The 27206-nt window shown below is 37.7% G+C and overlaps 1 protein-coding gene across 4 annotated transcripts in view; it reads left to right on the top strand.

Annotated features, from left to right (window-relative positions):
* NR3C2 (nuclear receptor subfamily 3 group C member 2) overlaps positions 1-27206 on the top strand; it is a 264083-nt gene that overhangs the window by 184164 nt on the left and 52713 nt on the right. For all 4 annotated transcript variants that reach the window (XM_024207563.2, XM_024207565.2, XM_024207566.2 and 1 more), the window contains exon 4: positions 15783-15899. In XM_024207563.2, coding sequence (XP_024063331.2) covers positions 15783-15899 — 117 coding nt within the window. The remainder of the gene's footprint in view (positions 1-15782; positions 15900-27206) is intronic.

The following is a 27206-nucleotide window of genomic DNA, read 5'->3' as shown; positions in this document are numbered from 1 at the left end:
ATTTTTACCTTAATTCTTGCAAGAAGCCATTTTCATACAATCTGCTTAGCATTACTGGGCTTTTAATAATGAAACTGAAATAAAATTATAAAAATCACCCATGTTCCTCTTTGAAACTAAATATTAATAAATTGAAGAAAAATAAGATTTTCATAAATGGGCATATTTGGGATGGACATTAGTTTCTTCAAATCATGTATTCTCTTTGGTTCTGGAGTGAATACTGGCCATAATCTGTAGTGTTTCCCTGAAACTGGTCTTTTGGTTTAACTCAGCAAAACAAATTTTGAAAAAGTTATTGTCAATTAAATACAATGATTTCTGAAAGTAAAATGATATAAGTCTTTTTATGCCATGGTAATGCTTTGGTTATACTTTGAGATGGTACCTTTGTTCCAAGTCCCTGCTTTCCAGTGTTTTGTTAAACTATAATAATAATTTGGTCTAAAATACCTCATGCTTGTTGTTACATACATATGTATGAATTTTTGTGGTGGTGGGGGAACGTTTGTAAAATTACATTTTGCCATTTGAATTTTGTCAGCATGGAAATGTGTTTTAAACACATTAAGAAAATTTAAGATGGTTGTTTTAACTTAAAAACTGTTTAGATTTAAAACTTCACATTTGGCAACAACTTAGGGATGAATTCTGTAAAACCTTTCGTAGGTGAGTAAAATTACTCATGAGTGACCCTTGAGAGAGGCTCATAGTGCTGAATGAGGACAAATTACTTTAACATTACTGAAGAAATCTATTTTGGGAACAATGAGTTTATAGTTATTTGAAAATTGTACATGGGACATGTGCAGTTCAGTACTTTCACTCAGTTGTTAATCACTCTGAATCTGATCATTTCATTGTGCCATTCATTGTTTTTTCTTTCTATTTTCCCTTTTTTATTATTTATCTCTGTGAAAAATTAACATGAAATTCAATGAAAAATCTTCATTAATGCAGTGTTGAGAATATAAACACCCAGAATTCAGGTAATTCAAAATTATAGTTGTCACAGCAACTGTAACTTGACCACATTACACGTGTAATGTGCTTGAAAAAAGCACTATGCTAACGTTAAGTATAAATATTTTCTTCCCCCTTTCCTATACCTCAGCTTACCTCTCTGCTGGGGTATAGACCAGACTTTAGTCTTTTCAGGACTTTCATTCAGAGAAAGAGAAGGAGAGAGTGAGTACAAAGTTATATCTCTGAGAGAACAAAAGTGACAGTCTTTTTAAAGGATAAATATTTACTAAATCTATATCTGTAGACAGATAGAAATGCAAAACAGTTTACTTGTAACCCATGAAAAATTATAAATATTGTCAATTACTTTTTAAAGATAACACTTTCAGGCAGGTTTCCCCAACTTGTTACTATCACAAGTTCAATGCAAATATAATTGTGCATATGAATACACTTCCACAGGACACGACTCCGTCTCTGTTGAATGGTTCCAAACCCTCTGTAGGGCATGCCAGCTCCTTAAAGTTGGGACACGAGATAGTCCCACGTTCTCATTCAAACTCCCCTTGAGTCTTTGCAATGTCAATCTGCAATTTGCCGCAGCAAGTTCTAAGTTCTCCTCTTCTTCAGTGGAGTGAAGGGACTTGCAGTCTTAATCCAACAAAACTGGCAAAGCCCTGGAATGCAATACTTACAGGAGACCCATCTGGTTCTTGCGCTGTTCCTCTCTGCTGAGTTCTTAAGTCTGGCTCCCATTCCTGCTCTTTATAAAGTTCTCCCCCTCCCCTTGGGTTCTCAATGGTTCCACTCTGAGCGCGACTCTGGGTGTGTCCTGACAGGCTGCTTGCCCAGAATGGAAATCACCCAAGTAGCTTCAAAGAACTAATGAGCACACCTGGTGCCCACCATACCCAATTTCTGGATGATTCTGGCCCATCTGGCAGAGTCACACTGGCCAGCTCTGGCAAGTGCGCAGTCACAAAAAAACAAGAATTATGTATCCTCTCCTCTGTTTCTTCCTTTATTTACACCACTAAAAACTGCAGAGCAAACATGTGGCCTACACATGCATTCTGTTTTAAGCTGTAGTTATGTTAGGTCTTGTAAACTAAGCCCAGAATGTGGATTTTGTTAATACTTTAGTGTCCTCCAGAGAAGATTGACATGCTGCAGTAACTGGAAGTGGGGTTGGTGACTGAGTAGCTGGCACTCTTCTCTTTGGATCAATATTAGGTGGCACTCTGGTGCTTATATAAGATGTGAAACTAAGGTCTTGATGACTGGTGGACAACAAAAATTCCAGAAGTTTCGTAAGATATGAGATCGGGGTTAAACTAAGGAGGATTAGGGAATGGATTGGAGGGAGGAGCACAGTTCTCCCTCTTGCCCTGGCTTGGGAAAGCGGCACTTCCCCACAGCTGCTCGTCTTCTGGACTAGTGTAGTTAGAGTTCCCAAATTCCAACATAAGTAACGACTAGATTAGGCCATATCCTCAGCAGATGTAATCAGCGAGGTCAATGGAGTTATACTGATTTATACCAGTTGAGAGTCTGGCTCACTATAGCTATTAAAATTCCTCCTCTTCTTTAAGGTATAAGTTAAGAATAACTTACCCTCCTGGAATCAAGCAAGCAAATAAGCAAACAAAAGAATAGCTTGTTCTGCTGGTACAGAATGGTTGCCATGTTTCATTTCAGAGGATTTCTCTCCTCCTGCCCCTCACAAGTCATCTGGCTAAACCAGAGATGACATTCCTGATATTAAGGTTAAAAAAATGGTCAGACCTTCTTTATCCATCCTGAAGAAGTAAAAGATAAGCATGAGCCCCCTTTTTAAAAAACGCTCTGCAGGTTATATTTAACGTTTTGAGTGTCTAATGTTAGTTTGATAGTCAACAGTTCCAGGTTCTGAATCTCAAAAGATATTTTTTTAAAGTTTCTGACTATCATTAATGAATTACCTGCAACATTTAAAGAAAGTTCCCAGATGAAAAGAGTTGCCAGAGCATTTACTGACAGTATTGTAAATTATTGCTGCCATAGTGAATTTATCATACTCCCACTCTGAGTCCTAGTGTGATGGGATATACAAACCCCTCACTGGGCCTGAAGGGGTTAAAAGGCAATACTGGGCCCAGATAGCATTACCCCTATGGCTCTGCTGTGCATGGTCCATCTGGAGGAGTGGGTTAAAAGGAGCTCAGAACCAGCCCAGGCAAAGGGGACGTGGACAGGTTTCAGGAGAGAGGAAATTTATCCAGGAAGCAAGACAGAAGGTTGACCCTGAGAGGTGGCTATAGAGCCAGTAAGGCAAATTGGTAGTGCCTTCTCCAACCACCACCACCCCCTTTTGAGAGCCAGGAGGTCCTATAGGACCCTGCTCATTTGAACTCTTTGTTAAGTGATTGACTGTTTAAACCAGGGGTCAGCAACCTTTCAGAAGTGGTGTGCCGAGTCTTCATTTATTCACTCTAATTTAAGCTTCCACGTGCCAGTAATACATTTTAACGTTTTTAGAAGATCTCTTTCTATAAGTCTATAATATATAACTCAACTATTGTAGTATGTAAAGTAAATAAGTTTTTTAAAATGTTTAAGAAGCTTCATTTAAAATTCAATTAAAACCATAGGTTGCCTACCTCTGGTTTAAACTATAGGGGCCAAGCCCAAAACTGAAGGAGCATATAGCTAGGAAGTAGCCCGGGGCAGCAGACCTAGACTAATTAGTCTGAGGAAATATGAACAGTGAAAAAAACGGAAGAAAGGATGCATCATGTGATAGAAGGAACACTAGATAATAGACAGAAACAGAAGGAAGTATGAAAAATGTCAAGCTCAACATAGTAAATACATTTGCTTTATAATGTATATTTTAAATCTATGGTTAATTTTTTTTTTTTTTTTTTTTTTACTTTGTGTAAAAAGAAAAATTGGGAAATGTGCTCTGCCTTGGACCCCTGTACCCAAACCCCACTCTCTTGCAGTAGCATAGATTGGCATCATTATTGTTTTTGAACAAATGGCAAACATAGCCTCTCTCTGCATCAGCAAGCATGTTGATCTGGAAATTTATATGGTCACACAGACGACCAGACCTATTGAGTTATAAAGAATATAGAGCCATATTATGATTCCAGAATTAGTCTGAATATTGGAAAAAATTTAATGTTCACTTTCTCTTTTTTAAAAGGAGGGGCAATATCTATATCTGTCTGTCTATCTATCTATCTATCTATCTATCTATGAATTCTGTGTTTTTTCTCATGGCATTTATAAGCATCTTAATCCTGCACCACCCATAAATGTCAGCAGCCAGGATCATTGTTTATTACTTTATTATGGTCAGACTGTACTGGTTTAAACAGAACTGAGGAAGTTAATTATCAAATGTTTCAGTAAGCTCTAACAATAAGTAACTAGTTATTGAGAGAGGGTGACTTACTGTAGATTCAGTATTGTAGTGCTTGAGAAGGGGGATGGAGGAGTGGTGCATGCAATTGACTTTGGATTACAGAATTCAGAGGGACTGCCCTAATCTGTTTCCCAGGTTGTTCTAACCAGTTCAAGAGCAGTAAAACAAGGTTATGTAATTGACATGTGATGTAGCCTAAAATAGTGACTGCAAACATAGGCTGCTGTTGCTGGGCAGTTGTCAACTGCTTTAAAAAAATTCTTTAACAGTACAATGAAAATGCAGTTCAGATTTAAATGGAGTCAGTGTAAGGCATTTGTATTTTTTAATACCATAAGAATAGTGACTTTTCTAAAATATGGAAATTTAGAGGAGATTGAAAATGGCACTCTTAGTCATTTTGATTTGCTTCAGAGTGCCAGTTATACATCATAAAATAAAGATTGGTTAGATATATGCAGTTACTTTCTAGAAAGGAACAGTGATATAACTTTTGTTAAACATGTTTTTTGGTTATTACATGTGGCAAATTATCATAAGTTTTAGCAACATTTTTATTTGTATAATACTTATTATATGATAGAGGAAAAAAGATTCAGAGTAATATACTTTACCAATTAAAATAAATTGACAGGGTTACAGTAATAACATAGATTTCACAAAGTATGTGGAGGTTTCAGAGCTGTCTGTAACAAATGAGAGGTTGAGGTGGGCAGATTACATGATTGCAGGAGGAAAACTCCTTCAGTAAGGTTATGCTAGAGGGGGTGGGGGAGAGAATTCTGGTTAGGTGCAGTTTTGTCTGTGAATCAGATATTCTGGAAATAAGTGGTCTCCCCTCTTCCTATCCTTCACTGATTTTTTTTTTTTTTTTGGCATGCACATTTTCATTCTCTTCCATTCACCTGGATAAATAATACAGTACCTAGTTTCAGAATTAATATGGGAACCAAAATCTGTGCAAAACTGAGAAGCTAAAGCGCTACAGGAGGTGGAGAGAGCTGCTTCAGTCTATTTAGTAAATAATGCTAATTAATGGGACCGGGGGAACCTTAATATAGAACTACATACATTGAGTCCAGGATAATGTGGGCCTGATTCTCCTCTCTCCCATGACTAGTATATATCAGGAGTAATTCCACTGAAGTCAGTGGAGTTACTTGGTGTGAGTGAGAGGAGAATAAAGCCCTAAAATTTCACATAGGACAAAGCACTTTTCATTGGATGAAGTTTATTCACTATGGAGATCCTGTGAAAGGCACTCTACACCACTTATGCCTGCCAGTGTGAGGGTTGGTGTTTTGGGGCTTTCATAACCCACTCTGTACCATGAAGCTTCTCACTGGGGGCTGGGGTTGTTTGCAGTGATTGAGAAGAAGCTAGTCGATCCTATACAGATCCAGTGGCCAAACACACTACAGATGGCAAATGAGGGGCGGGCAGAAGCCCTTATACTGGTCCAAAGACGGGAATAGTGGCTGCTGAGGGAATGCTTTGCAGTCATGCAACATATGGATTTTGGAGATAAATTCTATTCTCTCTTTCCTCAGATCCGTTGATTAGTTCCCAACAGAAAGTCTGATCGCTCTTGCTTCGTGGAGGGAGAAGTCAATTTTGCCCACCATTAATAAAATGAAATCTGTAGCTGAAATTAAAGTATTCCATATGTGAAGGAGGGAGATTATGGACTATAGAGATATTGCTTTTAGCTGTGCTGATGGAGTAGGAGACCTTTTAAAAAGGTTGTTCTTTTGGGGGCGGGGGGAAGAGGGGGGGCTCTGCTCTGCTCTGCTCTTTCTTGGCCACTAGATGCAGTTTAGGGTTGTTGTTGGAAGTGTACTTTTCTGTTCCATTCTCTTGTGCTGTGGGGAGGCAGAAGACAAGGAGAAACCATTCTCTTGCTACCACTATTTCATCACATTCCTAGCCCCAGCACAGCCTTCTTGATCACCTCATCTCTGTTATTGGACCAGACAAGGTTCCCCGCTGTTGATTTAGAAGTTGTAGTTAATGCGGTTTTGGAACTTTCTCTATATTTGTTCTGAGAGATCTTGCAATGAAATCTGTAACTTTAACAGAGGAAGGAAACTTTGTCTACTGAGCTAGACAAAGCAAACATTTTCCAATCAGTTTCAACAAAACTGAACATTCTTTGAACATTATAGAAGTTTCAGTTGAGACTATAGGCAGAAGAAATCCAGGAAAATAATTACATTCTGTTCATGTCCTTGCTCAGACTTTGAAAAAAGAAAATGTAATGTTACAGATGGAAAATGAAAACATGGAAAATTTTACCAACTTTAATAATTTAAGAATTTTGCCTTTTGCCTTTTCCCAATTATAATTTTAAAAAAGTAATTGTGCCTTGATCCTGCACAGTGATGCATATGGGCAGATCCCTGCACCTGCGAGGAGCCCTGTTGAAGTTCTTGCATACCACTTTGCAGGATCAGTCATTTAGTCAGGATACTAGGTTTTAAAGAGGGGAGGGAATATGCCACCATTTCCAGGGGTGTTAAGTTTTCAGGAGTTTGTCGTGCTGTAACTCATTGGATCAGTAGTAATTGACCTTTCTGTTTGCTACTGGATTTTGTTTCTTCAAGGAAATATAATAGAGTAAGAGAGAACAAATTGCAGGAAATAAGGATATCAGTTTAGTTTTGTGCCATATATAACCAGAAAAATCCAGAAAATTCATGAGTCTGAAACTGTTTTCAACTCACTCTGTCACACTTGATCTGTCACAGCGCATATTATATATGAATATGTACATCTTATATGTCTGGATTATCTAAACTTGAGAACTATAAACAAAGTGATTCTGGCAGCTATACTCTTAATGTGACAACTCTATTACATTCTTCTTAATAAGTAACCCTGTGGTACCTATTTATCTTTTATGTTGAACAGTTAACTTTCCAGGCATTTTGTCTTAACTATTTTAAATGAAACAAGGATTACTTATGTATAAATTCAATAATGGCATTTGCTAAAAATTACTCTTACCCTACTGCATTGCTATGTGGGGAAAAAGAATTTGATTCCTACTCTCTTACTTCCCAACCCACTATTGGCTGAGTAAACTGAATAAAAAGAAGAGCTGAGTTAAGCTAAACTCAGACAAGATTGATTTGTTTCTGGGAAGAGACATATGCTTTAAAGATCTAGCCACCACAATTACATCAGTTTCCTTTGAGAATGTCTTCTGTTGAGATCATCAAAATAGTCCAGAGCCCTAAAGATATTCTGGAATCCTCGTTGCTGTAGGATTCTCTGGTACCTATGGTTTCTTTAAGTGTTTTCTTCCACCTGTGTTTGGCAGGAAGTTGCATCCTATCCTGTTAATGACCATCCTGTTAGATGTTGATTGGCCATAGTGCTACATGCTTTTGTGATGTCTAAGGTTGCTTATTCCAGTGCACCTTGGAAAGAAAACTGCAATCTTGAAAAAGTGTCAGTTAGTTCAGAATGAAACAACCTATCTATAGCAACATAGTTTACATCACTGACTCCCCAGTGAGCATGGAAGCAAAATCACGGTCTCTATTCTAATCTTCAAAACCATACAAGGAATTCACCAAAACCTACATAAGAGACAACTTCTCTTTTAAGGATCATGACCTCTCATGTCAGCTTCTGTCTTCAGGAATCATGCAGCTGTCAAACATATGAGTAAAATCTGGAGTGTAAGACCCTGCTTTCTCAGTGGCTGGCCCTAAATATGGACTCTGTCTTTCAAGAGTGCAAAATGACCTTGCATCTTGCTGCTTTCAAGAGAAACTGTAAAATGAACTTAATTGACATAACTTTTCAAAACTTCAATAAAAAATTAACCCTGCAGAAAGAAGAGAACCGGGGATTAGATTCATGTTGAATGTAACAAGGTGTTTATATACCATAGTGATGAGTATAACATATTCTACATGCATAAGTAGATAGCCCCATCCCCTCTCATCTTCTGTCCTCCCTCACCCTTGTTCTCCTCCACTATTTAACTCTTGTCCTCAAGCTATCATTCTCATCAGGTTCCTTTCCTTCCCAATACAAGCATGCTTTGGTCTCCCCTATTTTAAAGAATCCTAGCCTTGACCCTATGTCTCTTTCAAACTATCACCTAATCTCTCTTCTCTCCTCCATTCCAGGACTCACATGCTGTCTACTATCACTGTCATCTGTAGTTCCATTCTTCCAATATCATTCTTGACCCTCTCCCATCTGACTTCCACTTTGTGCTCTACTGAAACTGCTCTGAAGTCTCTAAAATAACCTATTTGAGGTCACATCTTAGGGCCTCTATTCTATAATTGTCCTCTTTGATTTCTCAGCAATTTTTGATACCATGGACCACTCCTTACTTTTTGAAATGTTTTCCTCATTGTCTTTTGTGTTTGTCATCTTATTGTTCTCCTCAGACTGCTCTGATCATTTTTCCGTCTCATTTCTTTCCTACCTGTTATCCCAATTAAAAAATAAACCAAAACCTACAATACATGAAACAAAGTACTTTAATGGCTCATCTACTGAATCATCCTCTACCCTTTTTTGTGAGTGTCCCTGAGAGGCTCACTCTTTGGTCCCCTTCTTTTCCTCTACTCCCTGTTTCCAGGTACTCTTTTCTGCAGGTCTGGCTCTAACTACCATATTTATGCTGAAGACTCACAAATCTCCCTCTCTACTATATCCCTTCACACAGTCTAGTGTCCTGACCTGTCTTCCTGACATCTCTTTATGGATGTCCATTTGTCATCTTAATCTCAGTATGGCACAAACTGAGCTTATGATCTCCCACCCTGCCAGCCCCGCTTTCTCCCTTTTCTCTATCACTTGGACAATAGCACCATCCTCCTAGTCGCTCAATTCCGTAATCTGGGTGCTATCGTTGACTCAGTCCTCTCCCTTATTGCACATGTTGAGTTTGTTTCTAAATCTTAGTGCTTTTCTCAAATCTCTCCTTTCCTCTCTATTTTATCAGCCAAAATCTCATAATTAGAGCCCTGAAGGCATACAACATTTGCATCCACATCTGATCCGCGATCCTCAAAAACAATCTGCGGATGCAAATATCGGTGGCTATAAAGAGGATATCCGCAGATTTGCAGGGCTTTAAATATATAATTTGGATCTGCATCCATCCGCGATCTGCAAAAATCGTCCACGGATGCAAATATCTGCAGGTATAAAGCGGATATCCAGAGATTTGCAGGGCTCTACTCATAATTTCACATCTTGATTACGGCAACCTCTCTTTTCTGGCCTTCAAGTCTGCAATCTTGCTCTCTTCATGTGTCTTCAGAATATTGCTCCTAAAATCACCATTTTGGCTTGTTACTAGGAGTACATCAGCACCCTCTTGGAGCCCCTCCACTGGCTCTGTCTTCACTTCCACATCTGATACAAACTCTTGTCTTTATATTTAGGGTCCTTCGTAATTTATTCCCACCCAACCTAGCTGACCTAGTAACCTACTATGTTATTGACTTCTGCTTTCTCCAGTATTCCCAGGCTGTGCTGCCCACCAGTCAGCGTCTCCCTTAAACACTTCTGCACTTTCTCCCAACTGTCCTTTATGGATGGGAAAACCTCCCTGATATCCAAACAGCCATTAGCTTATCTTCCTTCAGATCTCTCCAAAAGACTTACCTGTGCCAGAATATCTACAACACCCAGCCTGCTGATTATGGCTGAACGGGTGACAAGCTGTGCCTATTTCTCTTCCTCTTTTTTCCTTTTCCGTCTCGTTTCTTTCCTACCTGTTATCCCAATTAAAAAATAAACCAAAACCTACAATACATGAAACAAAGTACTTTAAAACACTGCTGTTTCAATAAGCATTGTGGCTCAGTTGACCTTTCTCAGCGCTCAGAGCAGCCCTCCGAGTGGCACTTCAGTGAAAGGGCTAGTTGCCTCTTAGTGTGTCAGAGGCCAGAACTCAGAGAGGGAAAGAGTGTGGGAAGGGAGGAGTAGCCAGAATGAAGAGGCTGAGATAGAGAATGAGAAGGACATTCGGAGAATCAGGAGACAGAGAAAGAAAGAAGGTAGAAAGAGCCAGATTTTCAAAGACATTTAGGGATCTAAGGATGCAGATAGGCACCTGGTGGGATTTTCAAAAGAGCCTATTTCCTAATTCCCATTGAAATCAAAGGGAAGAAGGGAGTGGGATGGGGTACAGTAATTTATGTATCAATTGTAAAGCTTTTTGGGGATACTTGAGAAAGAGTTGTGCTATATAAATGTAAGATATTACATTTAATAGTGATATAATTTTGAATTGCCTTGCTTTTGTTGGTTTGTGTCACATCATTAGGGATGTTTTTTAGCATACCACAGTTTTAATTGCATATATATCTAAACACAGTTCTATTAATTATATAAAAATAAACAATTATACATAGGGAGTTGCTGTAGAGGGTTTTGCATTCTTTTGTTGTATAATTTCTACTTAAGTGAGAACTTAAAAAGAATATCTACAGGTAAAGTGTTTTAAGATATTTCTAGACTTTTATCCAAGTAAATTGGCCTATGGAATTGAGAACTTTAAGAGCCTGTCAATGGATATTTCTGTGCAATTTAAAAGAAAAGCTGTTTGCATCACATATTAGTCGAAGTTTTCAAGGACATATTATTTCAAAATTGATGTGTCTTTACTGAATTATACTTTCAGTAAACATTTAGCAACAGAAAGCGTATGTAGTAATTGCAGTCTAACCAAAGTATCCTAAATCTGACTCATGAAAGTATTCAGGTATAGAAGGAATATGTCTTGTGAAGGGCACAGTAAGACAAGGATTTAAATCAAATAAACATTTCCACAACGTATACAAAATATATCCTATGTAATTATCCTGAAGTACATAAATGTTAACCTACTTCTACTAAGCTCATCAGTTTTTGAAAGCCATAATGAAAAATGTTGACTTAACAGGTGTACAATTTCATAGAACAAACTGCCTTCAGGGGAAATCTGCAGAGGGGTTCATTTTGCAGCATCAGAGCTGACTTGTCATATTAATAGCCTGCACCCGCCTGTGAAAGCCTAAAAATGGAATTGCAGTACTCCATGTTGTACAAAGGACATTGTGCAAGACACTGAAAAGCTGCAGTACTGAACAATCATACACACATTTCCAGGAGAAAATATCAAATTCTTTAAAATTATATCAAAATTTAGGTTTTTGAATGACACCCTTTTAGTATTCAGCATTACTTTAATACTTGCTTTTCACTTTATTTTTAGACTTACATTCCAATTTGCAGTTCTGTTGCATAATATTTTTAGAAGGTGCCTTAAATCAGTAGACAGAAAATATATTAATAGACATTAAATACAGTATTTTTCTCTAGGTGGTCACCTAAATGACCACCATTATGATATGTCTCTATGTTACATAGGTTGATTTTATGCACAAACATATTATATTTTAAGCAGATTTTCCTTTTAAGAGTAGCCCATTATGATTTTACTTTTCAATTACTATTTTAATAGACTTATTTAAATATCAGTTAGTTTTCAAGTCGGTTTCATTTAAGGCTGTCGATTTAATCGCAGTTAACTCACACAATTAACTAAAAAATGTTAATCGCGAATAATGGCAGTTTTAATCTCACTGTTAAACAGTAAAATACCATTGAAATGTATTAAATATTTTTGGATGTTTTTCTACATTTTTAAATATATTGATTTCAATTACAACACAATACAAAGTGTACAGTGCTCACTTTGTATTATTTTTATTACAAGTATTTGCACTGTAAAAACGATAAACAAAAGAAATAGTATTTTTCAATTCACATCATACAAGTACTGTAGTGCGATCTCTTTACCGTGAAAGTGAAACTTACAAATATAGATTTTTTTTTTTGTTACATAACTGAACTCAAAAACAAAACAATGTAAAACTTTAGAGCCTACAAGTCCACTCAGTCTTACTTCCTGTTCAGCCACACTAAGAGAAACAAGTTTGTTTACATTTACAGCAGATAATGCTGCCCGCTGCTTGTTTACAATGTCACCTGAAAGTGAGAACAGGCATTCGCATGGCACTTTTGTAGCCGGATTTGCAAGGTATTTACATGCCAGATATGCTAACCATTCATATGCCACTTCATACTTCAGCCACCATTCCAGAGGACATGCTTCCATCCTGATGATGCTCATTTAAAAAAAAGATGCGTTCATTTAATTAGCGATTGAACTCCTTGGGAGAGAATTGTATGTCTCTTGCTCTGTTTTACCCACATTCTGCCATGTATTTCATGTTATAGCACATGATGTTCGTTTTAAGAACACTTTCACTGCAGATTTGACAAAACGCAAAGAAAGTACCAATGTGAGATTTCTAAAGATAGCTACAACATTCAAACCAAGGTTTAAGAATCTGAAGTGCATTCCAAAATCTGAGAGGGATGAGGTGTGGAACATACTTTCAAAAGTCTTAAAAGAGCAACACTCCAATGCAAAAACTATAGAACCTGAACCACCAAAAAAGAACATCAACCTTCTGCTGGTGGCATCTGACTCAGATGATTAAAATGAACATGCATCAGTCCGCAGCGCTTTGGATTGTTATCAAGCAGAACCCGTCATCAGCATGGATGCATGTCCTCTGGAATGGTTTTTGAAGCATGAAGGGACATATGAATCTTTAGCACATCTGGCACATAAATATCTTGCGACACCGGCTGCAACAGGGCCATGTGAACACCTGTTCTCACTTTCAGGTGACATTGTAAACATGAAGAGGGCAGCATTATCTCCGGCAAATGTAAACAAACTTGTTTGTCTGAGCGATTGGCTGAACAAGAAGTAGGACTGAGTGGACTTGTAGGCTCTAAAGTTTTAAATTGTTTTCTTTTTTGACTGCAGTTATTTTTTGTACATAATTCTACGTTTGTAAGTTTAACTTTCAAGATAAAGAGATTGCACTACAGTACTTGTATTAGGTGAATTGAAAAATACTGTTTCTTTTGATTTTTACAGTGAAAATATTTGTAATAAAAAATAAATATAAAGTGAGAACTATACATTTTGTATTTTGTGTTGTAATTGAAATCAATATATTTGAAAATGTAGAAAACATCCAAAATATTTAAATAAATGGTATTCTACTATTGTTTAACAGTGTGATTAACCATGCGATTAATTTTTTAAATTGCTTTACAGCCCTAGTTTCATTATATTATCCAGCTTGCTTTAATTTGTTTTCTTTCTTTGACACATATTCATGAATGGACTACCCCAAAGTTCCAGTCTTTTTGTCGGAGTTGTGCTGCAGGGATCAGAGTTCTGATAAAACCTTCCGGTGGCATACTTATAGGACTTTAGGTTTTTAATTTACCATTTTATTACGATTTATTTGTTGTCTTACAGCAGCGTCTAGCAGCCCCAAGCGAGACTGGGTCCCTGCTGTGCCAGGTGCTGAACGGATGTAAAAGGTCCCTGCCTTTACATTCTAAGTAGACCACACAGACATAGGGCATGAGGGAAAACAGAGTCACAGAAGTCTTGCCCAAGGTCAGACAGCAGGTCAGTGGAATAGCCAGGAATAGAATCCAGTTCTCCTGAGTCCTAGTTCAAAGTGCCCTGTTGAGTGCTCATATTTTCCTTGAGTCTCCACAGGAAGTTATTCTGCCTTGTGGTGAGCATCCTGGCACTTGCCATCAGCAGGTCCCTGGGCATTTTAACCTACTTTGTACCTCCTGTTTGGAAGAAAATCTCCTGTGGCTGTACATCCGTATCTAATTAGTGCCCCATGTCCCTGCTTTCTTTTGCCTCCAAGCTTCTTGACCTCTGCAATCCAGTTGCTACTTGTTCCATTTCACTCCAAGTGCTTTTATTGACACTAAGATAGAGCTCTTCCTAGCCATCACTAATGGCCTCCTTGATCTAGCTGTTTCCTTTGCCACAGTCGATCGTTTCAGTGCTACAGTCAGTTCTCTTGACTCTTAGTTTTCTTCATACTTCTCTGACCACTACTTTACCACAATGCCTGAGTGGTTCCTCATCCCTTCGCCACAATCTGCCAGTGTTTCCTGCGGTGCTGTTCTTGGCCTTTCGTCTTCACCCTCTATACTCTTTTTGTGAACAACCTCATTCATTCCCATATTTCAGTTACCTTTTCTACGGTGATAACTCACAAAACTACCTCTCTCCTCTCATTTACCCCCCAGCCATCGTGCCTCTCTGACATCTTCACTGGTACCTCAAACTCAATAAAGTGAAAACTGAACTTGTCCTCTTTTCTCCCAAATGCTTCTCCTTCACAGTTCACAGCTCATGTTTTTATTGTGTCTGTTGCACAAACTGACAACCTCAGTATTGTATTTGACTTTTGTCTATTCTTCTGAATCCATGCTCTTGGCAAATCCTGTCATTTCTTTCTCTACCCCTTCTCTGAGCTCTCCCCAGTCATGCCACAAAACCTCTTTATATATGTACACGACATCTGTTTCCACAGCTGCTGCAAACTCATCCTTTTCTGATGTGCCCAACATTGCATCATGCCCCATCCAGTCTAGTCTGTATAAAAGGATGCAACTAAAATGATCTTCTCTTACATCACTCTGACCATGTTATGCTAGCACTTTGCTGCTGTCCTCTTTCCTTCCACATCAGATTTAAGAATCTTCTGCTTATTTAAAAAAATTCTTCATGATACTGCCCCGCCTGCAATTCTGCTCTTATTTCCTCCTTTTCCCCTACTATCTACAGTTGTCCCAAACTGCAAAACTGAATATCCTTTTGTATCCTTCCCACACCCTCATCTTCATGCCTTCTTCCATTGCTTATACTTCCTTTCTTTTATTCATTGTGAACCAAATATCTACCCTCTCTCCATTCAAATCCATCTGTTGGGCTTGATTCATAACTGCATAAAATTGGAGTAATGCATTGGTGAATCAGACCCTTATTTGCAAAGCTTTCAGAAATAATCAACTACATATAAGATAACTGATTAAAACAAACACACTCTGAACTGCTTAAAAAGATTGGACTCTGTTGTGATAGTTTATTTTACATCTGCCCTGTATTGTCTGTTGATAATTTAGATTGTAAACACTTTGGGGCAGGGACTATATCTTTATTTTTTGTACAGAACAGAGCTTTGTACTTGTGGGTCTTAAATAACTTGTAATGATGATATAACTATAGGGGCTCACAAAAACCTCAACCCCAGTGTATCTGAGACCCATTTTTAAATAAGCAGTTTAATCCTGTTCACGGGATAGAAAAGAAATCCATCTAATGATTATAGGTCACCAAGGTAGCTAGAAAATGGGAAGAGAGATTCTGTGCATTAACGGGAAACTCAAAATGATTGCAGAATGAATGGAAAATAGAATGAATGGGAAATATTTATATATATGGTATCCAAATAACATTCTGTTTTGTTTTTGGTTCATTCAGGGCAGCACAATTACCTATGTGCAGGAAGAAATGACTGTATTATTGATAAGATTCGAAGGAAGAACTGCCCGGCTTGCCGATTACAGAAGTGTCTACAAGCTGGAATGAATTTAGGAGGTAAGCATAACATTTTTAGTTCATTATTTTAATTTTATTGGGCAAAAATATTTTAACATGCTTCTTTTTACATACATAGCTGCATAATCTCAAACCTTTACACTGAGAGAAGTGCACAAAAGCTAATAAACCCTATTGTCATTCTAAATCAGTTTTTGGGAGATATGTATTTTATGGCTCAGAACAAGAAAAGTGTGTGTTTGATGCTGACAGTAATTTTAGTAGAGTTTCACTAAAGCTAGGAGTGTGGAAGCTTCAAGAATTGTGTATGGGATTTTTTGTGGTGATGGTGGGGAATGTTCTTGAGATCATTTAAAAACATTGTATATCTTAACAAAAGACAAGTTCTTGCAAAGTGATATCTCTCAGCTTTAATGTTAATGTCCATTCTAGTGAAGATTGAAGTCTGCTGTAGTTTGAATATGCATTTCTATTGGTAGATTAGTGCTGCCTAATTCATATTCAAATAACAGGACTCAAAACATTTTCTTTATAATATAATTATCACAGATATTCTGAAAATCATGTTGTTGTCATTGTCATCATGGCAAATCCCAAAGGGACTTGGCCTCCTTGCAGATTGAGCGCCACCCACATCGATCTCTGGCTAGGTCCTTAAGATGGTTTGACTGGATATTCAGTGTATGTCCGTCACTGGTGATCTTATCACACTACCGAAGCTGTTGGTGTCCATGTGATCACTGGATGTATAGTGGCATTCTTTGGTATACATATTTTGGAATTCATTAGTCTTCTATTGCAATATATCCATACAAGACAGCCACTGAAACTGATCCTGTTCTGATGGAGGTGATTGGTGGGTTCTGCTTTCAACATCCTCATTTCTGATCTTTTCCTGCCACTTGATGTGGAGCAGCTGATGTAGATGATGAGAATCGAAAACATCAATCCAGTCTTCTTCAGCCTTTCTCAGTGCCCACATTTCAATTCTATACAACAGAGATGATATAACAGTAGTACTACAGATCTGCAGCTTCACAGCAACTTTGGTGTCACAGCGTCCCTATAGAGGCAACTGAAGGGCCCAAAATTGCTGCCTTACTAGTGTCTGCATCTTTCGAGCATCCTCCTGTACTGTCTATGATTGCCCAAATATTTGACAGTTGCCAGCTGCTCGATGTTCTGTCTTGACAGGTTGACACTGAGGTGATTGTAATCAGGAGCTGGAGGCTGCTTGATAGTAATGGCCAGAGACTTTGTTTTCTCTGGATTAATAACCAGACCAGTGTGCACCTCTTCTTGTTAAACCAGATCGTCCATCAGCTGCAGTGATTCACTGAACTGAGCCATCAAGACAATATGATCGACATATTTGAGATCTTGAAGCAGTATGGTGTTCAGCTCAGTGCAACAGCAAGAGCTGTCCCCTCAATCTTGTCCATCAACCAATCAATGCCAGTATCAAACTATGATGGTGAAAGAATGCAGCCTTGATGAATTCCTGTGGCGATAGGAAACCATGCCGTGTATCTGTTACTCAAACACAGCTTTCCATTCTATTATAGAGCTCTTCTATCAATGGCATTCCTGGGAAGATAGTGTCAAGTTGCATCATCAGATCCCACAGACTTGCTCAATGCACTGAATCAAAGGCCTGACAGAAGTCTATAAAAAGTGGTGCACATGGCTTATTAAATTCAGCAGTGCTTTCAAATAGCTGTCTCAAGGTAAAGATCTAATTGGCATTGGAACGATTAGTTCTTCGAGTAGTGTCCCCATGTTTGCTCTATTTCAAGTGCGGATGAGCCTCTCAAGCCCTTGATCAGAGATTTTTCCGGTCGGAGTGTCTGTTCAGCCCGCGCAGGCACCTTATGCCCCCTCCTCTGAAAGAGGTGTAACTGAATAGTAGGAAGAGGGCAACCTGTACTATTTATCTACAGAAATGGAAGAGATTCTCCCATTGGCTCTGCTCTTCTTGCTCAGAGAAATAAACTCAATTTAATTTCTCACCATCTAATTTGAAGGAAAGATAAACCCCAAACACAAACTAAATCAAAGCTGTCTTGGACTTCCAAGGGAACTTATTTTCTAACCAAATAGGTTGTATGTTTTGGACAGGGCCTATAGGAAAACTTATTTAAATTCTAAATTGTAGTCCCCAAATATTGCTTTGGAGAACAAGGATCCCTCTTCCTAGGGTTTGTAAAGAAATTGACTCTCCTTTGTATCCCTCCTGATCTGTTGATCAGAATGAAAGAACGAAAACTCTTACTTAATAGGGAAACTCAAACTGTTCTTCAATAGAAGAATTTTTAAAGCACATCACATTTTATAGTTAGCTACCATCTTACTTCTTTCTTCATCTCTGTAATGGAAAACTTTTTAATAGCAAACAAAATTGACAGAATAATGGAAAATCCAGGGTAAATATTCCACATTTTTCTGGAATAAATACAGTGAGTTTTATTTTGCTCATCCTCATGTATTCTGCTGATCTTTTTTGACACCATTGGTCTTTTTTTCTGGGTTCACAGTAATACAGACTGTTATGTGTGTATTTTGAGTATGGACATTTTGCCTTATAGTGTTCAGACATTTTTTTAAAAATATAGTCCTTTGATTTATGTTAAAGCACCTGTGCCGTGTTTTGGCACCTTTTACAAAAATGTATCTAAAATAATGCTTACAAAAACCAACAGAGCTTTGCATGAAGACTCACCCAAGTTAGTATAGCTATTTTATCATTTACCACCTTATTATATATGATGAAAATTGTAACATCATCTATTCTCTTTTTGTACTCTGATAGCTTTTGGACAATTATTCATGAAGTCACCACATAATGATTTCTTCAGTGAGGTTATTTACTCCATAGGTCTGTCTGATTTTATGAGAAGGGGCAATAATTAGTAGTTGCTACAAAAGTTAAAGTAGCTAAATGTTAACATAGTCCATCCCTCTCCTTCACAGAGAATCTCTCTCGCTCTCTCTCCCTCTCCCTGCAACAAGTACTACTATGAACCTTTTCCGTACCCATTGTTTGGTTTTTGTTTTTGTTTTTTGCTTCTAATGCTGTATGTTAGACTTAATTATTGGAAGAGATTCAGATGAAGCAACTGTATTAAAAATGTATGCTGGCCCATTTTTAGTCTATGCTTTTTTCCAAGATACTGTAATTAATTTTCAATTAATTATGGGCCAGATAAATTTAATAAGTTCTGAAGTTTTCCTCCTAAATGTACTATGGTACAGGCCCAGAATACTTTTCTTCCTTGAATCCTATCAGAAAGTTATAAGGTAGGCTGAGGTCTACCGATGTTTGTCCCTTGCAACAGTAAGAATTTGATGGTCTTAAGGCTTACTGAAATATTGTTAATATGTTTAAGATAAATAGGATTGATTGTCAATTTGCAAATTAGATGATTTACCATTCTGGCTGTGGAGACTACAAATCTTATATAAAGAATACATAGGTAAGTTAGGCCCTGAACTTGTATTCACTTACATCTGTGAATAACTTCATCCATGGGATTCTGTTACTCTATTAGCCCTACTTAATGAAATATTCTTAATGTATTCAAGATAATCTGAAAGAAAGATTGGATCAGGTTATTGATAATATGTTAAGTCTTTCACTACTTTTTCCAGATCTAAATTACACTCAAATTGATAGGGATTTAAAATGGTGGCCTTTGTGGTCTCAATTCAGTTCTTAGTGCATAGGTGTTATCTTTTCCCCAAAATTATCATCCTTACATTTGACATGAATTGTCACCCTTCATAGAAGTATGATTGTAAAGTCCAATGTACGTGGAGATCGAACAATTTTTTTTTTACCCATAGAATAATATCTCCAGGTCATGGTTAAGGCATGTTGAACAAACAGCATGAAAAATATTTGTGCTGCTGGCTTTGTATTAATTCTCTGAATACTTCATTCAGTTTTAACTGGGAAAAAAAAGACATACAGGTGTTTATTAGGGTTGGTGGGAAAATGGTAATTATTTTCTGTGGAAAAATTCAAAAGAAAACATATTTTCAGTTTTTGGAGAAGGAGAAAAAGAAATGGGTGGAGAACTGAAACGCAATTTTTTTAAAGTTGAAAACCAAGAAAAGTTTTTCTATTTTTCATTGAAACTTTTCATTTTGGGAGAAATTTATCTGCAAACATTTCATTTTGATCAAAAAGCCTGTATATTTCCATCATAGTATGTGAGTTGATCCCACCATGAATTTATACCTAAAGTTAGTCTGCATATCAGAGCCTGCCATTATACATGGAGTGGTCTCTCAAGGGAAGTTGTAAAAACCCCATTATGCATTTAAAACTTTAGACTTCACAAAACACTAGGAAATCTAGTTGCTGTAGGGAACAATCCTGCGTTAGCAGGGAGATGGACTAGCTAGCCCACTGCATCTTTTCTATCTTTAATTTCCATAATCCCGCCTAAATGTTTCACAAGAGTTGTCTGCTTTTTCCAAGTCCTAAACTATACAATATGGAATTAATTCTGTCCATGTGTGTGCATGTGTGTCAGAGAGAGAGAATAACCTCTAATTTGAACCTTTTTATTTTTTCATTAAACAAAACTTCCTTAGCTATTCCAAAGTATTAGTGGTTTAATTTGATCATGCAAATTAATCTGATTAGCATAACTATATGTTAGAATGGAAAAAGTTACAGAAACTAAATATGCAATCATTTTTTTGCTCTTTTGTAATGTACAGTTTTAAATTTCACAAAAATGTACCTGAACATATTACTGAATACTATTTCACCTGAATTATGAACACCTTACTTTTGTCATTTATATTTGGATTTATTTAGGTAATTTAATTTTCAATTACTCTATCTTTTATTTCCAAACTGAAATGAAAAATTGACTAGAATCAGGTTTATCCCTATTTTCCAAATGCAAATTAGTTTAATTTGAAAAAGAAGACACAATAAGAGTGCATGGTTTAAAAAACGCAACAACCTTATGTTCCATGAGAAAGTTGTAAATATTTTGTTAAATTTTAGGCCGTTTTGTTGTTTTTAACATCTACCAATTTTCAGATGCTCGTTAGTTGTGCTTCACATGATGTGTATATTACATTACCTGTTTTAGCTCAGTAAACACATTCAGGTTTCACAGAAATCAAACAAGTTATGGTGTTGAATTTTAAAATCTGAGACATTTTTTTGACAAAAAAGAAATAGGAAAATCAATGGTCATGTTCAATGTTGTCATTTGGGAGGGCTTGTTCTGTTTGTAACATAATCTTGAATCTTTGTAGCCTGCAACCACACTACCTTGTGCTGTGATCTTGTCAGAGCTCATAAATTAAGTAGCCTCTGCCTGTACCTGGAAGAGCTATCTGCAAGCCAATCCAAGTTGCTGCATGAAGTTCTTAGTGATAATTCAGTAGGTGACATTTTCCCCTCTGACTCAATACTTGTGGGTCAGTATTGCGTTATGAGACATTATGTTGCTGGAGAGGTCATCTCTTGGATCAGGGGTGGCAAATCTGTGGCTCTGGGGCCACCTGCGACTCTTTGGAAGTTAATATGTGGCTCCTTGTATAAGCACGACTCCGGGGCTGGAGCTACAGGCGCCAACTTTCCAATGTGCCGGGGGATGCTCACTACTCAACCCCTGGCTCTGCCCCAGGCCCTGCCCCCACTCCACTCCTTCCCACCCCCTCCCCTGAGCCTGCTGTGCCCTTGCTCCTCCCCCTTCCCCCCAGAGCCTCCTGCACGCCACGAAACAGCTGATTGGGACGTGCTGGGAGGGAGGGGAAGGCACTGACGGACGGGGCTGCTGGTGGGTGGGAGGCACTGGGAGCTGGGGGGGGGAAGCTCATGGAGGGCTGCTGACATATTACTATGGCTCTTTGGCAATATACGTTGGTAAATTCTGGCTCCTTCTCAGGCTCAGGTTGGCCACCCCCATCTTGGATGATACGTAAACTAAATTCTTTGGTCCTTTTCCTATGCTTGCCCTTCTTCTTTCATCATCAGCAAAAACAATAATAATAATAGTACAAACCTTTAGAGGCATGTTTTGCCAGTCATAATCTTTCCCCCTGGATCTTGTTTACATTGTTGGAACAACTTTTCTTGCTACTTCGCTTTCTAGTGTACTCCATGTGAGTAGATGCTCTTCCTCCCCAAATCATTCTGACTCTCTACTTCTTCAATGGCAGGAATTCAGGCATCCAGAACTTGATTACCCAGAAAGTTATAACCATATTTATAGCTATTTACTATGAGTATTTGTGATGTTTTAGCTCTTCTTGAAGAAACAACAGAAGATAATTACAAACACATTTAGCTACTGTAGCTGTTAAGAAGGTATTTAGGGAATGATGGCAGGAATTCAAGATTTTGGGGAAATGCTGACATCTGACCTTAAACTGATGAGCAATTATCCATTTTTAAACTAATTTTGAGGAAACTATCTTCTGCACTTTACATTTTCTTTCTCTAGTTTTATTTGACTTATTGCAGCACAGGAAAATACATTACAATAGTATATAAACAAAGAGTATAAATATAAAATGTTAAAGCATAAATACCAATGTTTATGTGACCTATCAAAACTCCATTAACTGCTATCTATCAGTAATGACATAAAAAACCCGTAAAAACTCAGTTTCATGGGACAAAAGGTAGTCTTCTTATATCTTGATATCAATCATCTTAACTGTATGAACTAATCCATGCCCTCCTCCTCCATCTATGAGGTTGCTCTTTTGGGGAAACTAAGATACTAGAAACTCCATAACAAGGTGCCCTTTGTTCTTTTTCCTGAGAGAGAGCTCTTATTGCTGCTTTGGGTTTTGCACACTTTAAATTGATCTAAATAGTGCAGTAGCTCCTTCTACTAACGTCACAACTAAAATATATTGTTAATACATTGTTTCTTAGCAGTACATGTGCATTATTTCAAGTTGCCTTAACTTTGCTTTCATTTTTTTAACTCAAATTACTGTACTGCAATGATTTTTCAAGTTACTGTTTTATTTTCTCAAGGAAGCACTGTAGCGTACACTTGTAAATAGGAGTGGATGGTAAACATTAGAATTGTAGTTGACTAATTTATGGCAATCTAGTACTTGGGTTTTGCTTCTAGTTCTTTGTAAGACTTGTATTTGATGAACATGTGTAATGATGTATTTAATATACCATGCAAAACTCCAAAAACACTAAATGTGACATAATTTATGAATGAATAAATAACAGATTAATTATATGAACATCTGAACAAGAATGATTAAGCCTGGCTTTCAGGAAAGATAACATTTTCTTTCTTGGACAGTTATTTTTAAATTCTTTGCATATTGGATTGCCATTTTAAAATGTAGTCAATGCATCTCTCTTGTTATTGATGAAAGTTCACAGAAAGACACTTCATATACTAAAAATATTAGCAAATTTGCAATGTGTCTGTTTTGCTGTTTTTTTCCAAGATATGATATGTGGGCAGAATCTTCAGACTTCTAGCTATTTCTCATTAAGCTTTTTTAGATAAAGCTTTTTTAATTTTGATTTTACCAGGAAACTTCTAATTGGCATTTGGTAAAAGTTGTTCCCTCACAGAGGAGTAGTATCCTATGAAGCTGTTATTTGTCAATTAATCATCACTTTGAGGATTGCTAAAATGTAAGCAAATGCATTAGACTTTTTTTCTGGCAACCTAAATATTCCTGTAAAATAGTCTTTGGAAATAGGCCCCACAGGCAGGCTGACACTAAACAACAGTGCAGGGGATGAAGATTTCTTCCAAGCAGCTTCTCCATACCCTCTCCCTGTACATTGGAACTCTATCTGTTCTTGTGATTTTTTTCAGGCATTGTAACAGAAGGCAGGATTTGCCCCCAAGTACACAGTTGTTCTGTATCTGCTTGAGAAAAACGTGAAGATTATTTAAAGAAAGAGAAATAAACTAGAACTGCTAGTCAAACAAAATATCTAAAACCTAGGACACCCGTTATTTAACTACAGAGTCCAGAGTAGCTAGAAACCAAGACAACACCAATTATTTAATTACAGAATTGTTTAACCACAGTTCCAGAGTGTGTATCTAGTAATATTCATTTAACATTCACTGTTGACAACTCCACTATTATCCTAATCCTTTGGGCTCACAACATTGGTATAATTTTCTACTCCTCTCCTTCCTTCCTTCTCTCACACTGAAGCTGTGCCTAAATTCTACTTCTGTGCTTTTCCTTCTTTTTTTACATATACTCCACTTTTTCTTTTTCCTCTTTTTTTTCCCCCTATGGCTTTTCTGTCTGTGTTCTGTTCACTTTGTCTTGTATTTCACCTTCTCTTTGTTTAAACCTTTTTCTAAAGTAGAGCAGCATGCCCTTCCCCTTCATTCTGTATTTCTTGTCTCTTCTCTATGTCCTTGTTATTTTTTGTGGCCTATCTTCGATCTTTCACCTGTTCTGTACTCTTTTCCCTCTTGTTTTCCCCTTTGGTCCCTCTCCTGATAAGTTCTTCTCTTCTCCATATGCAGTCTCTGTGCCATGCCTTCCATTCAGTGTGTGTGCATGGGGGAGAAATGACACACTACACTACTCTTGTAGTCTCTCCCTTTTCCTTATCCCAATTGCCTGCTTCTCAGGTAAATCCCCATAAGTTTCTTGTGGCAGTAAATCTGGTTGGTCTGCTGATTATGTAAGGCCTGGTCTACACTACGACTTTAATTCGGATTTAGCTGCGTTAATCCGAATTAACCCTTCACCCGTCCACACTACAGAGCCAGTTAATTCGAATTAAAGGGCACTTAAAATCGATTTCTGTACTCCACCTAGACGAACGGAGTAGCGCCTAAATCGATTTTGTTAATTCGAATTAGGGTTAGTGTGGCCGCACACCACCGAATTACTGTGTTTAAATTAATGGGGTAGTGTGGCCGCACACCACCGAATTAATGTGGTTAAAAACCGAATTAAGGTGCTTAGTGTGGCCGCGCACAATCGAATTTATACAACCTGTTTCCCAAATTCGAATTATCTAAATTCGGATTAATCCCGTAGTGTAGACATACCCTAAGTCAGGCAGTTGTTTAAGAAGTCTTAACAAGTGGGGCTGTAGGAAGAGAGGCTGACACTTCTGGCAGTGTGTGGCTGTAAAGCTGTTCGCTCCTCCCTCTCCTTTTTCCAAAAAGACTGTGATGGTGCATCACTGTTGACTAACATGTTTTGGTTTTTTTGCAGGATTTGGGTGAGGCTAAAGTTCTCCTAGCCATGATTAGCTTAGTCCTTGTATTCCAGCAGAATTTAAACTAAGATAAATAGAGCTCTAACTTTGGCAACGTTAACTAGTCATTAGCTGTGCAAACAATAATTAGTTTGTGATGGGCAGCAACCAAGCTGGTCTCTGAATACATCACTTATGTAAAAATTCTTCTTCCCTTGTGCAAGGGGAACATTGCTTGTTACAGGTGCTCCTGCATTTGATTTTGTGCTTATATTGTAACTACAGTTTTTTTAGAAAACATTTTTGTGGTTATTTAAGGCAAAAAGCAGGGGAAGGGGAAAATTACAAGGGATCCCGTGTTACTTAGATGTGTCTCAGCATGAAAAGAAAAAGGTAATCTATAGATTTGTGGACTAAAGAAATACAGAAAAACAAAATACTATACCATTATAACACAACCAAATTAATCATATTAATACTGTCCAATCTTTGAGTATGGTATTATCCAATAGTAGTAGCATGCTGTTTTCAAGCATTTGTTTCCCTGAAATATGATAAGTCAGTGGTGAAAATGAAAATTATTAATTTCAAGCATATATAAGAGTTCATTAGAATTCATATTGCATAAATTAACATTCAGCAATATGAAATACAACATATCTATCACCAAAATTATACTATCTGCTTTACAGATCATAAGAAGACAACTTTCAAACTTTCAGGACCCAATTTTTCACCAACATTCCACAGGTTCAAAAGAGAGGGGCTGGTATCTGTGTACCAGCTCCCTCTTCAGTGCTGGCCTCTCCAAACACTCATTTTAGGAAAATGTGGTCCATCCTTCTTGCCTGAGTCAAAAGGCTGAGGTGGGGAAGGGGGAGAAATATCCTCTGCCTTGTTGCTCTAACAGCATTTTATACTACCTGCTAAAAGCAGATTTAATATGTTTCCATTTTCCTTCTTCACCAGAGCTTGCATAGGGATTCTGTATCTTGTTTCCAGGCAGATGTTGATACTTAATTTAAGCATCTTTACTATTAAGTCCTCTGTATATCCTACCAACTCATCAGGCTCCCTTACTTTAAGGATTCTCACATCTAAATTCCAAGTCTTCACATGGTTTTACAAATTCTCCAAACATCTCTCTTAGAATAGTGGGCTTAGTCCTGCTCCTATAGTTGAAGTTTTACCATTTACTTCCATCAGTTCAGGATTGGTCCTATTGATTTTAACCAGGCTCTCATTTAGTTTTGTTTATTTCTCCATTGTAAATATATTAGTGGTAGTAGCAGTAGATTATCTCCGTTTTAGTTTTATGTAAGTGGACATCCATTTTAGCTGAACAAGTAGAGATGACTTTTCTGATATGATCTCTACCATGTTTCTCCACTACAGAGATGACTAGTATTGTAGAATATAAATGTTATTCATAGATTCATAGATTCATAGATTCTAGGACTGGAAGGGACCTCGAGAGGTCATCGAGTCCAGTCCCCTGCCCGCATGGCAGGACCAAATACTGTCTAGACCATCCCTGATAGACATTTATCTAACCTACTCTTAAATATCTCCAGAGATGGAGATTCCACAACCTCCCTAGGCAATTTATTCCAGTGTTTAACCACCCTGACAGTTAGGAACTTTTTCCTAATGTCCAACCTAGACCTCCCTTGCTGCAGTTTAAGCCCATTGCTTCTTGTTCTATCCTCAGAGGCTAAGGTGAACAAGTTTTCTCCCTCCTCCTTATGACACCCTTTTAGATACCTGAAAACTGTTATCATGTCCCCTCTCAGTCTTCTCTTTTCCAAACTAAACAAACCCAATTCTTTCAGCCTTGCTTCATAGGTCATGTTCTCAAGACCTTTAATCATTCTTGTTGCTCTTCTCTGGACCCTTTCCAATTTCTCCACATCTTTCTTGAAATGCGGTGCCCAGAACTGGACACAATACTCCAGCTGAGGCCTAACCAGAGCAGAGTAGAGCGGAAGAATGACTTCTCGTGTCTTGCTCACAACACACCTGTTAATACATCCCAGAATCACGTTTGCTTTTTTTGCAACAGCATCACACTGTTGACTCATATTTAGCTTGTGGTCCACTATAACCCCTAGATCCCTTTCTGCCGTACTCCTTCCTAGACAGTCTCTTCC

This window comes from Terrapene carolina, unplaced genomic scaffold (genome assembly GCF_002925995.2).
Source record: "Terrapene carolina triunguis isolate 2854851 unplaced genomic scaffold, T_m_triunguis-2.0 Scaffold66, whole genome shotgun sequence".
NCBI lineage: Eukaryota > Metazoa > Chordata > Testudines > Emydidae > Terrapene > Terrapene triunguis.
The sequence above is the reverse complement of the archived record's forward strand: the minus strand, read 5'-3'. Positions and strand labels throughout refer to the sequence as shown.